Raw genomic sequence first — 16,701 nt, 5'->3', positions numbered from 1 at the left:
CCAACACCTATCTGATTTCCTTATCATGACAGCTAATGAATAAAAATGCTCCCTTGCTGTGCCTTCCATATTGCCCATCCTTCTCACCTTTGTGAGGGCAGATGTTGTCTTGCTTCTGTTTCATTGATGGTGTGAGGCCTTTTGGCTAACTAGCTCGTTCAGTCTTATATTCTCTTTTCTCACATGAGGAAAAGCAGTGCTTGTCTTCTCACCTAGGCCCCAGCATTTGTAGTGCTGCCTCCTGTAATCCAGCAGATATTAGCAGAATTCTATAGCCATGGTGTAAAGCTTTGACTTTGGTTGTGTCATCCTCAGGGAAACCCCCTTTCAGGAGTCTTCAAGTTCCATGTCGTCATCACAACATTTGAAATGATCCTAGCAGACTGCCCAGAGTTGAAGAAGATTCACTGGAGCTGTGTGATAATTGATGAAGCCCACAGACTGAAGAATAGGAACTGCAAACTTCTGGAGGGTCTAAAGCTTATGGCCCTGGTGAGAGTTAGCAGCTCTTTACATAAACACAGGTTCCTTTTGTTCAGCTTGGAGGAAACACTCTTTAGCCATTCTGCATGTAACTTATTTCTGCCTAGTCCTTTTACATTAGATTTTCTTTTTTGGGTCTCTACAACTGCAATAGTATGGGAATTAAGATTTTTTTGTTACAAACTGGGTCAACAATTTGGCCTTTGCCATAGGTTGATTTCCATAGACTTAGGAGGACTCTTAAATACCATGAAATATATGACTTGGAAACGTAAGGTGTTTTGGCTGGTTTCCAGGCCCCTAAATGAACTGGTACCAAAGATGATGCCCTTTTAACGTTACTGCCTTGGCACAGTGCCCAGTATCTGGTGGGGAGGCACTCAATAATATTTAGTGAATGAGTGAAAGTTGCTTTAATTAACACGAACGTGCTGCTGGAATCAGTGATGTGAAAGGAAGGTTGATTCGTTTATTGACTGTACCCCTATGATGGCATATTATCTTTTCATTAAAGCAGATCAGAATTGCCCCAAATTGAGCACTCAATGCCCTGGCTTGATTTTCCCCACAGAAATGCACTATTTTGATGGCTCAAGCACTGTTCATCATGTGTGTTTAATTTGCGCAGGAACATAAAGTGCTTCTCACTGGAACACCCTTGCAGAACTCTGTGGAGGAGCTCTTCAGTTTGTTAAATTTTCTGGAGCCATCACAATTTCCTTCAGAGACCGCTTTCTTGGAGGAATTTGGAGATCTGAAAACAGAGGAACAGGTAATTAGGGACCCAAAGAATTGAGAAGACAATGTGATCGTTATCTTCATCAAGAAAAGAGCAGGATGCTGTGGGGCCAGGATTTAGCAAGTTGTCATGTTCCTGGTAAAATGAGCGTTACCTCCTTTATTTTATGCGTTTGTTTATGTTGAGAAGGGTAAGCTGATAATTAGCAGTTATTATTGCCCCAGAGGATAGATGGGTCCATACCCAAAATGTCTTATGTGCCCAAAATATTTCATGTTGGTGTATCAGGCCTCCTTGCTTCACTAATTTCACATATTGTGCATTCACTGATTTTGCTTATAGCTCTGGTCTCAGGAGCATGGTGCTTTCTTCTGCTTCCCTCATCCTTCATCCTTTCCCCTTCAAAATCTGCAACTTTTTCCCAGGCCCATCTTCTTGAGTACAATGCAATACACAGGTAGTGAGGAAAAGAAGGCAGTCACATACCTGGAGTAGTTGATAAGTCCACTTTTGTCCAGATCAACTGCATTTCTGCAGTTTTCAAGGTCCAGTTCCAAGTCTACCTTGTTGGACTCAAAGCTAATAAAAAACAACTGATAGTAATAAATACTCTACTAGGGATTATAGAATCTCTACTGGGGATTATAGAAATAACCCAGACAAATGTACGTGCCATAAGAGGAACAAATAGTAGAGTTGGTCCTTCAGAGGAGAGACAGGTCACATCTATTTGAGAATTAGAAAAGACTCTAGGGAGAGAGTACAATTTGAAAATGTGTCTTGAGGGATGGGCAGGTTTTCACAGGTGTAGAGGGAAGAGGTGGTAACCACTCTGCATAGAAAAAAAACCCAGCATAATCAGAGTCATGGTAGTTATTCACTAGTGGGGAAACATCTGATTAAGCTGAAAACAGAGTGGATGAATTGGAAAATATAAGGCCAGAAGGGTTTAGGGTTATATTGTGGGAAGATCTTGAAAGGTAGTTTGAAGAATTCAGTAGGTAACAGAGAAGCCATGCAAGGCCTTATTACAGGAATGACATAATTAGCTCTGCCAAATTAATCCAGCAATGGTGTGTAAGTGGGTTGGGGCAAAGAATGAGGGGAATGAAAAGGTTTGGGAATTTTGCCCACATGTCAAGCATATACTCTGGGGTTCCAATCTCTTTCTTCCTACTTCTGATGCAAGTCAGGCTTGCATCAGAGCAGTGAATAATCAAACTTAATTCCTACATTTGCCCTCTCTATTGATTTTCAAAAGCCAGCTCCAACCTTCTCTCCGTTTTTGGACCATTAGAAATGCATCCTCTTCTCCCATTGCACTTAATTTGTGGTATGCATTTTTTCTTCTTCCTAGACAAAGATCTCCTTGAGGACAAGGCCCACATCTTCTCCCAAGTTGTGTTTGTTGTATTGACCAGCACAATGTCTGGCATATAGTAAACTCTAAATGATTCAAGGTATGAACCAAGAGAAGAGCAAAAGCTGAACCCAGCATGTGGCAGATTGACATTTGTCCCTGTCTTTAACAGTCAGCTAGCTGTGTCTTTTCTCTTTAGGTTCTTATATAGTAATTCCTTACCCATATGGGGGATTCGATTTCTAAGTACCCTTGGTTGGTAAAAATGAAAGTCTCATAAAAAGATTAAGATTGGAGTTAGGTAGGAGAAAACCATAAAAATGACATCAAATATTTTATTTTTTAAATATTTATATATAATTTATTTTTTGGCTTTATTTTTTTAATCGACAAAAATATGTATTTATCATGTACAATATGTTTTGAAATATGTATACATGGTGGAATGGCTAAATAGAGCTAATTAGCACGTGCTTTTTGTGAGAACATTCAAAATCCACTCTCAGCAATCTTCAGAAATACTGTACATTGTTATTAACTGTAGTCACCATGTTGTTCAGTAGATCTCTTGAACCTATTCCACCAGTCTAACTAAAATTTTGTATCCTTTAAACAATACCTCCCTACCCGGCCCCACCCCCCAGTCCCTGGTAACCACTACTCTAATCTCTGCTGTATGAGATGTCTGTATTTTAAAACACAGTAAATAAAAGTTCTGGAAAGTATCTGTTTCCAAAATAAAGCATGTTCATCATTGTCTAAAATGTGCTTTTGTAAGTAACTCTTCTAAATCACTCTCTGTAAATCACTTTATATTTCTTCAGGAAGCAATCTTGCATCACACAACTTGTTTATGCAGAGTCTACCCCTTTTAAAATTTTTGAACAGCTGTTTCTGACTTGAAACGTGATTTCTTTTGCACTTTGATCTTCCCTTATTTTGTTTTTCCATCAGAGTTAATCTTACCGGTATCAAGTTTTAGCTCCAGGTTAACTCAGGTACTTTGACTTTGAATCCCTCAGTCTGTCATTGTCTCACTGGGAGGGGCAACAAGTCACCTTGCTGGTGCAGTCAGTTGCATAAAGATCTGCTGTCCAGGCCTGTGCTTTTAGGGGAAGAACAGACAAATTGTAGCAAAGAACACCATCAGACTTAAAGTGCCCCTGATGTGACAGATTCCATGATAGAGTAGATGTCATCTATAACATTAGTTCTTTACATACTGCTACACCCAAGCATGTATGCTGCTATTGTTACTTAAAAGGTATAGGAGGAATTATTTTCCAGATCATCTCTACTTCTTACTCCATTCTCTCAGCATCTAAGTTTCCTTTGTAATATATCACTCATACCTCCTAACATAATTTAAAATATTCTTCAGGTAATTACTGTGCATGTGGTGTGTGTATTAGAGAAAAGAATGACAGAGAGACGTGTTTTCTCCATCCTAGACAATAGGTACTCTTTTCTACCTTTCTCGCTTTTTATCTTCTGAGATTGCCACTAGATTCTGAGTAATTGCTTGTGAATTAAAATCATATCCCTTATTCCCTTTCAGTACTATTATAAACTCTCCATTTTCAGGGATCGATCATAATCTTTTAGTCTACTACCACAGTACTATGCGTAAATGTTCAAGAAATCAGAGTGAAGGTTGGAATACCCCAGTAATCGTTAACTTGGGATTGAGGCAGGTAACTAGGTCTCATTTCCCTGGACAGGTAAAGAAACTGCAGTCTATCCTAAAACCAATGATGCTTCGGCGGCTGAAAGATGATGTGGAAAAGAACCTTGCTCCCAAACAAGAGACGATCATTGAGGTGGAACTGACCAATATTCAGAAAAAGTACTACCGTGCCATCCTCGAGAAGAACTTTTCCTTCCTGACCAAGGGGGCAAATCAGCACAACATGCCCAATCTCATCAACACCATGATGGAGCTGAGGAAGTGCTGTAACCATCCCTACCTGATCAATGGTGAGTCAGGGGCACTAGGAAGTAACTCAGGACTGCCATGACCTCTGCGAGAAGCTAATGATAATCAAATAACTCATGTATTGAATTTTCATTATATGCCAGGATGTATGCATTCTCACCTTTTTACAGAGTATAAAACTGAGATTCACAGAGCTTGATGAATTTGCCTAAGCGGTATAGCTACTAAGGACCAAGAGCCAAGGTTTGAACTTAACTTCTGCCAACACGCTGCCTCACAGCATGTACTCTGCCGGGCAGAAGATGGATATCACTCACCAGTTTGCTGCCCTTTATTTGTTCAAAGTCTGACCCACACTTTCTACTTGGGGACAGGGAAATGTGTTACTTAGTTGAATCAGTGAAAGTGCTGCAATGATTAAAACTCTGCAGACAAATTAACAGTTAACCAAACTAGTTAGAGAAAATGTTGGGAGGATTTTTTTTTTACAATGAAACTTCTGGAGAAATTTTAAAATCAAAATGTGGCTTGGATTATCTTATAGTCTTGTGATGTCAAGAGGTATGAAAGTCCTTCTTGTCTGGGAAGGTTTTTTTACTTGGGTGAGTCGGCTTAGGACTTGGTATCTCAGATCCTCTCTCTACTTGGTGAGACTTCCCAGGAGAGTGGAGCACCTGCGTTCTCTCCTGCTGCCACTGCAGAGCCCTCTGCTGAAGGCACAGACCGAAGAGTGCACCCAGTATCTCCTCACTGGACTGCTGGTCTAGGACCTAAGAATTCACTTCATTTTTCCCAGGATCTGTAAAGCAGAGTACAACCTTTATCCTTATATTCTGTCCGAGGAATAGTTTTGTTCCATTCCTTTTCAGGAGCAGAGGAGAAAATTCTAGAAGATTTCCGAAAAACCCACAGCCCTGATGCCCCTGACTTTCAGCTGCAGGCCATGATTCAGGCAGCAGGGAAGCTTGTGTTGATTGATAAACTACTCCCTAAGCTGATTGCAGGTGGCCACAAAGTACTCATCTTCTCCCAGATGGTGCGCTGCCTCGACATCCTGGAAGATTACCTCATCCAGAGAAGGTGAGACTTGTGTCAAAGCTCTGCATTCAACACTGGGACAGTTCCTTTTCTTTGATTTTTTTTTGATCCATTCAAAAATTTTGTTTAAACACAAAACATTCAAAAATGGAGGAAAGGAATCTCCTTTTAAAGATAGACTGAAATTCAGAGTTAAGTTTTATGACCAAATGGACCCAAGTTTAACTGTCAAGAGTAAATTTCATGACCTATGATGTAGAGTCCTTGCTTTGCTTAAAAAAAAAAAATTCCACATATTTATTTATATTCACTTTAGTTGGAGGAAACAATTCAAATAGCATTAGAAAGGGCTAAGAAAATAATGTATTTACGTTTTTGTTGGTTAATAATGGTGAAAGAAATATATCCTGGAAATCATCACTATATCAAATTTCTAAAAGAGCATAAACTGGCAACTCACAGAGAAAGAATTTGGGGATATTTTGTGTCCTTTCTCAGCAAGCCCTCTAAGGTTTTATGATGCACTGGCTATGGCATCCCAATTTATTTTCTTGTTCATACTGTTAGAATTCCTTGAATCTAAGTTACATTCTTCATGCAAGTAAAAAGTCTATGGTGCTGTGTGGGTTATTTGGATTCTGTATGGGAACTACATTTGTTACTTCATATGTATTACTTTAGATTTTCAGTCATTGTGACACATCAATGATGTGAAGATGACAAATGAGTTTTTAAAAATTCTTTCTTAATGATAAAAGACTTTCAAGATCATAGAAACTGGTAGCCTACGCATTGCTAAGTCTAAAGAAAATCTTGTTTTCATGGCAAATCTCGGGTGTCTTAACAGATGTTCTTATTCTTTAACATTCTGTTTGCCCTTGTACATTACATGTACTTTATAGCAAGAGGATTAAAAGAAATGACAAATTAAACTATGGGTATACTGACATTTAATGTAACATAAATGATTCTTCAAAGTCTGATTAGACAATAAATTCCTCAGAGCTCTATAGGAGAGATTTCTATGTAAAGGATTCTTGAGACTTGTATTACATGAATAAATCAAAACTTGTAAAGCAGTTTTGTAGCTTTCAATTCACTATAGATTAGGAGCCTATTGCCAGAGCACTTGCTTCTTATATTATCTTACTCTTTAAAATATGTACAACTGTTAGTTTGCAGATTTTTAAAAAAGAACCCCCCAAAATGAGTATAAGTGTATATAACAGACTTTTGGTAAGTACAGAAGTCTTTATTTAGCTCTCTTTTATGCTATTTTCTCTTTATTATTTATTGCTCATTTTGTGTTCAAATTACTTAAGATTGTAGTTTCTCTTGAAAATGTGGAAATATGTAACACTACCACCTGCACAACTCGCCATTCATCTTGGGGTTATCTTCTCAGTCTGTTTTTTCTGCATAAATATGTTTAGCTTTATTGTTTGTTTGAGTTGCAGTGCTGTTCTGTGTTGCACTTTGTAACACTTATTTTTTATTTAATATATAATGAAATTTTTTTCTTTATTTTTCTACAACAAAATTTTAATGATCTATGTGATACTCTTATTTTAAACATTTCCAATTTTTCAGCATTTTAAGGGACTCTATAAATGAATATCCCTTTAAAGTACTTATGTTTTCAGTATTTCATTAGGATAAATGTCAGTGCACATTTTTAAAAACATTTGATACACTCAGTATTTCCAAAATGCCCTCTAGTTAAGAGTGTTTTATTTATATTCCTTTCCGAAATACCATATGAGAATGCTTTTTTTTTCCATATTCTGATCAATATTGTTTTTACTTCTTAATCTTTGCTAATCCAGTAATTCAAAATTATTATCTCTTTAATTTGTAATTGTGATTACTAATGAGTATTTTTTCATATTTGTTATTTATATTTCATTTTTGTGGATTGCATATTCATGTTTTTCATGCATTTTCTCTTGGTCTTTGACTTTTTGTTTATAAGAATTTGTTGCAAAAACTTTCCCCAGTGTTGTTTTTGTTCTTTAATTTTATTTATGAGTATTGGTTTTCATTTATTTTATTTTTTGATGTCCTAAATTTTATAATAGTCAAATCTTTGTCTTAAAACAACTTTAAATCCTTTTTTAGGTCTAAACTTAAGCTTAAATTAATGTGCTTTAAAAGGCTTCTGTCTCATCTTAACCGTGAGACCCATATAGATATTCTGAAGTGTATATATATATTTTTTTCTTTCTTTTTTTTTTCTTTTTCTGAGACAATGTCTCGCTCTGTCACCTAAGATGAAGTACAGTGGCTCAATCACTGTGGCCTCAAATTCCTAGGCTCAAGTGGTCCTCCCATCTCAGCCTCCTGAGTAGCTGGATTATAGGCATACACCACCATACCCAGCTCTTCTTTTCATGTTTATGACTTCTTCACCCAAGCTGCATCCAACAGGGTTCTTCTGGCATTAATATTATCATTGCCTTTCTCTTTTTAGTTTAGTTTTTATTTTCATTAAAGTTGTACATGCACATAATTTAAAGAGCCATATCATTCTATTACACTTATGAAAAATTACTTGTTAATTCACTCTCTACCTTCCCCCAGTTTCTCATATCCCAGAAGCATTTACTTTCAACTCTGTATGCTATTTCTTTTGGTATTTATAGCTGTATCTCAATAATGGTATTAGTTGTAATTTCTTGATATTTTTCAGTTGTAGGTATTATCTGTTCTCACTATGGAAGATGAATGTTTAGCCTTCTTTCACTGCTCCTCATACCGTCATGTATACAGCTTCCTGTCCTCTCATCTTCCCAGTGTGCCACATAATACTTTGAGTTAGGTTAATATTTGTTGTTTATTATGACTTATGAAAATGTGAAATTACAGCTGAGTTATGTCATGTGCTGTTTACTTTTCATTTTTGTACAGTTTGTATTTTCTCTGAAACTTAAAAATTATCTTTTGATTGCTTATTTTTCTATACACCTATTATAATTCAGCAGCAAACTTTACCCTGGTTGTCTAAATCTCTGTTTATGTTCCAGCACATCAGTTTCCTCTTCTCTAGGCCATACCTTCTGGGGCCTCCTGACTTCCTCCTCCCTGGCCTGTTGCTGTTCCCCACAGAGTACACAGTTGTCAGCTTGATCTGCCTTCTTTCTCATGCTGACAGCTTTCTTTTTTTTCCTCTTAAATCAGATCTTCTTGTTGGTGGATTCCATGTTAGAGCACCTCTTCCAGGAGCTCCTGAGAAAGGGTGAATGATAAGTAAATTTTGAGACATTTCCTGAAAATGTTTTACTCTGCTCTCATTCTTAAGGAATCTATTCGCAGGATTTGAGATTCTAGGTTGTAAATCATTTCCCTGCAGAATTTTGAAGGTGTTAATCCACTGTCTTCTAGCTTCCAGGGTTGCCATTGAGAAGTTCGAAGCCTGTAGGATTCTTAGTCTGTGTATGTGTTATGTTTGTTCTTTTTAGAAGTTTCTAATGTATTCTCTTTGTCCCCAGTCCTATGAAATTTTACAATGAACTGCTTCATTGGTGCTGGATACTAAATAGATCTTTCCCATCTGAAATCTAAGTTCAGATGCTGGGGAATTTTCTTGACTTTATCTTTCATTATAGTTATATTTTTTTAATTTCACAGAACATTTTTTATAATTTTTCCATTTTTAATAGCACCAGTTATTTCACAAGTACAGTGTCTTCTCCTGTCTTTCTAAGGCTTATCAGGATAGAATTTTTTTATCTTCATCTGTTTTCTCCAAGTCATATTTTTTCCCATTTGTTTGTATCTGTCTTTCATATTAGAATTTTAGGTTCACTTTTTTTTTCCTTTTCTTCCCCCTCCAGCTCTTTACAGTGTTAGTCCACTGTACCCTGGTCCCCGTGGTTTCTTTTGAGAAGTTCTGCAGACATTCACATTGCTGCTCCCTGTGTGCAATACATTAATTTATTCTGGCTACTTCTAAGATTTTCTTTTTAATTTTTGGTTTTCAGCAGTTTAACTGTGATCATTGGGATTCATCCTGCTTACTGAGCTTCTTGAATTTGTAAATGTATGTCTTTCATCAAATTTGAGAAGCTTTTGATCATTATTTCTTCAATTTCTTTTTTGTTTTTGCCCCATTCTCTTGGTTATATGTGAGACTAATTACCTGTTTATTTGACCTTGAGATATTCCCCACAAGTCCATGGGCTGTTTTTTTAAAAACCCTTTTTCTCTCTCTTTTATCTGTCTTCAAGTTCACTGACTTCTCTTTATCATCTCCATTCATGCTTATTAAGCACACTCTATGCTTTATTTATTAGTTCTCAAATTTCCATTTGGTTCTATGTTTATTAACGTTTTGTTTCTCTGCTGAGTTTTCTTATCTTTTTATTCATTACTTAACATTCCTTGACTTCATTAAGCGTAAGCATAATAGCAGCTTTAAAGTTCTTGTCTGAATTATAACATTGTAGGTTTGACATTGACATCTGTTGTCTGTTCCCTTGAGAATGAGAATAACTGAATTTTTCCCTAGACCTAGTGAATATTATGTTCTAGAGATTTAGAATTCTGTTATATTGCTCTGAAGATGTTGATGGGTTTTATTTGGAAGCAGTTAACTAGGTTATGCTAAAAGTGCAAACTCTGTCAATGTCTCTGGTAGATAGTAGTTCCCATTTCAGACTACCACAATCAGGCCCGAGCAAGTGTGAGTCAGAAGTCAGCCAGAAACTTGGGCAGAGTTTATACCCAGAGTTTGGGGTTCCCATCTCTATTTCTCTGCTTTCTGGGGATCCCCTCTCACTCTCTGGCAGTCTTAGTTGCCCTAGGTACCTTCCCCTGATGTGTGTCAGAAAGACAACAGCTTTTATCAGTTACAGCTGATCAACACCTCGCCACCATAATTGTGCCTCCCCTCTGGCTGAAACCACAAATTTCTATTCTTCTCCAAGATCTGTCTGCTTTTGTTAACTCACCAGTGCCCTCAGGTAGGTTTTTCTGTTCATTCATTTTGGTTTTTATAGTTTGTCCAGAATTTGTCATTTGCTAGAGGGTTGGTGTGTTGGGACCTTGCCCCTCCTTACCAGAAGCAGAGGCTGTGTGTTTCATATCAGCCTCATGTCTGATATCTTAGGCCATCAGATCGGGGGCACTGTGGAGCCAACCAGAAGCTCTGAGTATGTGAGCAAGGCTTGTTGACTGTGCACTTCACTTTCCATATGGGAGCACTGTGCATCTGGCTGGACCATTTTCATTGGGGATCCTCCTATATCAGCATTTTGAGGCCCTGTTCCTCTTACTCTCCCCTGCCTATAGGTGGAAACTTGACTGTATTTAGAGCTAATTGTGGGGAGGGGTGAGAAAGAGTAAGGGCTCCCACTATCTCTGTCTCTCTTCCCCTTTTCAGCATGGCACGTTCACTTTTAACTGTGGTTAGTATCTTCTAGAGTAGAGAGGATCAAGATCTTTTATTTTACCCTCTTCAAGGCTGGGGTAGGTGATCTAGAGGCTAAGTAAATACTTCAGCAAATATTCCACCAGTTTCCCTGTTTTTAGACTCTGCATCCCTGCTTTCAGGGGTACCTAGTGCCACCAATGTTTGATCGCGTCAAGTGTTCTGCACTATTAAATTAGGTTGTGTCTTGCCTGGGATTCTGCCTTCTTCAAATCAAATACAACTTTCCAGATTCCAGAATTTTATCACTTCTGTTCTTTTGGTGGATTTATTTGGGGAAGGGATTATACCTTTTTAAAAAATCCTTTACTGTCATATTACTAGAGGTTTGGAGAGATCAAAGAATTAAATGTGTTTGTTAATTCGTAATCTTTAACTGGATTATTTGATTTTTTTTCATTTAAGTCTTTAGCCCTTCTGTAATTTTGGTAAATGGCATATAATCAAAGTCTGATTTTCATTTATTTCCAAATATATTGAATTTTCTAATTTTCTGTTTATTAAAATAGTCTATTTCCCTCACTCATAAAATTCTATGAAATATAGGCAGATATTATATATATTGGATATATGTCTAGCCTATTCTTTTGATCAGTAGTTTTATTCCTTTGCACATTTAATATTCCAGATGAACTTCAAAATTACTTACTTATTTATTTATTTATATTTAGAGACAGGGTATTGCTCTGTCTCCCAAGCTAGAGGGCAGTGGCATGATCATAGCTCACTGCAACCTTGAACTCATGGGCCCAAGCAATCCTCCCACCACGATAGGCACATTGGCCACCATGCCTGTCTAATTTTTCTTTCTTTTTTGTAGAGGTGAGGTCCCACTATGTTGTCCAGGCTGTTCTTGAACTCCTGGCCTCAAGTGATCCTCCCGCCTTGGCCTCCCAAATTGCTGGGGTTACAAGAGTGAGCCACCATACCTGGCCTATTTTTCTGTCTCTGTCTGCTCCAGCCCCTAACTCCAGAAAAATGTGTGTGTATGTATAGATGTATGTATACATACGTACACATTTACATGTTTATATATATACATATATTCGTGTGTTGGGATTTTTTTTTAGCTTTTTTTTCTTTTTCTTTCTTTTTTTTTTTTTTAGACTGACATCTTTGCAAAATCAAAGAACATGCTTTTCACTACACTTAACCTAGGTCCTCCATATACACTATTGTCTCAGTAAATACTTGTAAAGTGTCTGCATTGTGCTAGAACCTCTATAGGTATTACAGTCATAATGGTGAACAAAGCATGGCCCCTTAGTGTTATGTTACCAATCCTTCATATTTCTTACTGAATTAAATCCTAAGTATTTTATATGCTTGTAACTGCTGTGAATGGTTTTTTGTGTTGGTTTTTTTTTTTCCTGGTGTTTTGTGTGTGTGTGTGTGTTGTGTTTTTTTTTTGGGGGGGGGGGGGTTCTTTTTTTAAATTAACTCTTCATGTTTTCCAGTTGATTATTGCTGGGAGACCAGAAAGTTGTTCATTTCCCTTCAGGCCTTTCTAAAGTCAACATTTCTTGTGCCAAAAACATGTCACTCCGCTCCCTTCCAGTCTGCTCCCGGCCAGTCACATAGAGGTTTTTTCCAGAGTGCCACCTGCTGCTTGTTGATACTTGATAGTATTTGATAGTGACTCAGAATTACAGTTTGAACCATATCAGCTCCTAGGGAACTTGTTAAAAATACAGTTGTCACAGAGGGTTAATTGCTGTGCTGAAGTTCAGTGTGGAAAATTTTATGATGTCTGATTTCTTCATTCAGACTTATTAGCCCTCAAGGTTTTCTTTGTTCTTGAGCCTCTTTGCCTCTCCAGCTGTCAGTTTGGTTTTGTTCCCATTTAATTTCATGCCAGACTCTCATACAGGAATGAGGGCATGGCCAGAGGATCTGGCTCAGAAGTGAGGGAGGAGCTCAAATAATTCAATTTTTTTTTAAGTTTTGTGTTCTTTGAGAGCAATCCCTCAAAACTAAACAAGTGATAGAGAATTATTCCATTCATCTTGTTCTAAAAGTTCTAAAAGTGTTGTTACATTATAATACACAAAAACTTACCTAATTTTATGGGAACATTTTCCCTAGGTGATGGCTGAGCTGTATCATCAACTGTGTATTGATTTCCCCTCCCCCTTAAGGCTGTGCTAATTCCCAGCCTCACTCTGATCCATGTGGTATCTAACTCTCATCTGATGACTAGGGGTGTCTTTTCAAAGAGCATGGAATCTGTTCCTGCAGCATTAATCATTCATATGTGTGATGGTGGTGGAGGGTGGAGGGGGGTAAATGGCTGTTCTTTAATTGAATCTCAACCCTGTTTTTGACTCCAAATATTGTGCTTCCTCTATTGCATCACATACATGGCTAAACTTCTGTAACTGTTACAGATCCTGAGCACTGATTTATCAAAAACGTTTTGATACCTAGTTATAGTTTCTGTTTCCACCTTCTGTTAGAGTTACAAGCTTCCAAAGTTTACTAGTGTCCCTTATGTTTTCTCCATTCCTCTTCTTAAGTGTTTAGGGAAACGTTTCTGTCCTACTGCATTGAAATGTAAGGTACAGTGGGTTTAACTCAGTTAACCAGCTAGATGACTGAGCAAGATATTTTACTTGTATGAATTTTTGTTTTGTTCTGTTTTTAGGTTTCCTAAGTGTAAAATGAGGATGATAATAGAAACTACCTCATAGGACTATTGTGAGAATTAAATGTAATGATGTGTACCAAGCATGTACCACAGGGTTTGGCACAGAACTGACACTTAAGAATTTGCTGCTAATATTATTATTGTGGTTGTTAAGAATAATGGTGATAATTAAGTCTATAGAATTCAGACATCTAATCCTTAGCCTTTGTCTATGACACAAAATCTTTTTAGTCTGCCTTCATGACAATCCTATCACCACCACCCATTTCATTTGCTGCTGTAGTTCTCATTTATTATTCTTGAGTGTATTATAATTTTAAATAAAGAAGAAACAAAAAATTGTACCCTTAATTTTAGGTATGGTTGTATTGTGGCTTTGTAAAAGGGAGACAGCATTTTCAGGCTTGTTTCTTTGCTTTATACGTGTGCCTTATAAGTCTGAGTTGGTCAGGTTTCTTCATGTGCATTTCCTTGAGTGGTTTCTTTACATGGCTTTTTCATTTCTTCAAGGAAGTCAAGATCATATTGCCAGATTTAGTTTTCCAAAGCCATCCTCACACAGAATTTTCTACCCCTAGGGTATCTATCCTTATTTTCTTCCTGCTTATTTATGTAAGTTTTAGAGATCTGATTTCCCAAATTCTGGGCTACTGATAGTATTTTGCCAGGATTCATGGTCTTGGCTGTTGTCGGTTTGGGATTATTTGGTTCTTTTCTCACAAGTTTCCTATTACTTCTGCTTCACTAACCAGTTCATGTTTGGGGGTCAAAATTGGGCCCAGAGTAACATCCCCCTTGTTAATTCGTATGTTGTCAGGGGTAAATAAGAAAAGAGTAAGACGCCCAGCAGCTGTCCAGATTGCTGCTATATCTTCTGTGTTAATCCCATGATCTCCAACATAAAGGTCTCTTCTGTTTTCCCTCTAGATGGGCATGAGTAATATGTTCCCTTAACAGTTTCATTTCTTATTCTTTTTCCTTTTACCCTTACCTCTACCATTCACTCCACCCCTGTTTCTTGATTTTCCACACAGGTGTATGCCTTCTCAATGATATTCAGCTTTACTTTCCTACTTTATTTTCCTCTAACTGTTCATCAGTTCCTTCACCCCACACACACACCTCAAAAACCTTTCCTGTGATTTATGCTTGGCAGTGTACTGCCCAGAAGACCTTGGTTTCACCTATAAACTTGGAGGTTTTGCTGTGTACCTCCAAAGCTTTGAGGAACTTGGTAGGCTAGAAGTGACATAAAAGAACTGCCTCACAGTGTAATCTTCTTACATTTCTGGTTTACCCTAAAGTAGCTGGAAACTGATGAGAACTCTGAGTCCTTTTTATGAGCACTACTCAAGTAGATGGGAAAGGCTTTTGTTTGTTTTTCCTGGTCTTATGATTAGATTTAGTACGAATATAAACTGGGAAATACTTGAGAGAATAAGTTGCTTGGGCTATGGGGATCAGTATTTTATGATTTAATTCTTCTAGTCCTTCTTAGTTTACAAAAGCTGGTTTTTTTGCTTTGTTTTGGTTTTTTTGTTTTGTTTTGAGAGGGGGGCATTTTGCAATACAGTTTTAAGTGTCTGCCCTGCTGCATATGTAGGGGGCAGGATTCCTTCTAGACTGCTGTCATTTGGTCCAAATTTAGAAGTGAGGGATTTAAGGCCATCAGTCAACAGCTTCCTGCATTTTGTGCTGTTCTCCATTGAAGTCATGATTAACGCCTGGGCTTTCGTTCATTTGGGTCCCCTCAGATACACCTATGAGCGAATTGATGGGCGAGTACGGGGAAACCTGCGCCAGGCAGCCATCGACCGGTTCTGTAAGCCAGATTCAGACCGCTTTGTCTTTCTTCTGTGCACCAGAGCGGGAGGCCTGGGGATCAATCTCACAGCTGCTGATACCTGCATCATATTTGATTCTGACTGGAACCCACAAAATGACTTGCAGGTAACCACTAGGATGATTGCTCTTTGCCTTAGCTGCCCTAGATCCCAGAACATCATGATAGGGCCTGGCTTGGCTACAGAGCATCTGTGATGCTCTGTGCTATGGTGTCAGCTGGATGACAGGCTTAGGGCCTTGGTCAGGGGGTGAAACTGAATGAAAAGTAAATGTCGACCCTTCCGACTAATTAGAGAGTGTGGTTCTTTCCATTAAATCAAATGATGTTTCACAGTGGTAGCCTCCAGATATAGACTAGAACTACTAATTATTATTATCAGAAGTAAAGATACTAATCTTGACTAATGCTCTAATTCTTGATATGTAGATGATTCGGGCATTTTCACTCAGTTTGTTGGTTAAGATGGTCATGTGTCATGTACAGTAAACGAGTTAACCCAGAGGGGTGGGAAAGTTCCATGGCGTGGCAGGGGCAGCAGGGGCAGCCTCACTAGTTCCTTTGCTCTCCACACAGTGCAACACGTTAGAGTTTGTATGTGTCCAGTTAAGTGGCTTTATGGATTCTATTTTCTGGTTTTAGCCAAACTAAATAACCGGTGGCTTTAAAAGATTACTGCAAAGATTGGAGTTGATATATTTTTTAAAAGCTAACATAAACAAGCAAGAAAATGGCAGGGTCCAGTTTGGAGTTCTTCATCAACCCTGTTTCAAAGTAAAAACAATGGTATTCTAACTATATGGGACGCGAAGTCAGCCAAAAAGATTCTAACTTGTCAATAAGACTATATGGAATATAGATTTACAGCCATTGTCATTAATGAAGAACTTCATCTTAAGTGTATATTGCATATATCTTGAGATATTTACTAACACTAGGATTGTGGGTATGTGGTGAAGAAGGTGGGTGGGTGGCTCAAAACCTTTTTCATAATACAGGTGATTGATCAAAAGAAGTTTGGAGGCTGCTGTTTGACAGGATTCAAGAGGTACTCTAGGGGATACTGCAAGAGAAGGGATGCAGGGAAGAGGGCACTAAGCCAATGGGTATCTGGGCTTCTTCTCTACCCAGCCACTCCTACAGAGTTGCTGCTTTGTCTATTCCTTTCTTTTTTTTTTTGAGACAGTGTCTCGCTCCATTCCCCCAGGGTGGAATGCAGTGTGGCGA

The 16,701-nt window shown here is 38.0% G+C and overlaps 1 protein-coding gene across 3 annotated transcripts in view; it reads left to right on the top strand.

The window, feature by feature from the left end:
• The window catches only part of CHD6 (chromodomain helicase DNA binding protein 6), a 220,455-nt gene that overhangs the window by 130,320 nt on the left and 73,434 nt on the right, over window positions 1–16,701 (top strand). For all 3 annotated transcript variants that reach the window (XM_054467364.2, XM_054467366.2, XM_063659588.1), the window contains 5 exons: window positions 316–492; window positions 1,112–1,255; window positions 4,304–4,559; window positions 5,388–5,598; window positions 15,386–15,581. In XM_054467364.2, the coding sequence (XP_054323339.1) occupies window positions 316–492; window positions 1,112–1,255; window positions 4,304–4,559; window positions 5,388–5,598; window positions 15,386–15,581 (984 nt within the window). The remainder of the gene's footprint in view (window positions 1–315; window positions 493–1,111; window positions 1,256–4,303; window positions 4,560–5,387; window positions 5,599–15,385; window positions 15,582–16,701) is intronic.

Source organism: Pongo pygmaeus, chromosome 21 (genome assembly GCF_028885625.2).
Source record: "Pongo pygmaeus isolate AG05252 chromosome 21, NHGRI_mPonPyg2-v2.0_pri, whole genome shotgun sequence".
In the NCBI taxonomy this organism is placed as follows: Eukaryota; Metazoa; Chordata; class Mammalia; order Primates; family Hominidae; genus Pongo; species Pongo pygmaeus.
This window is presented reverse-complemented; position numbering and strand designations above follow the sequence as displayed.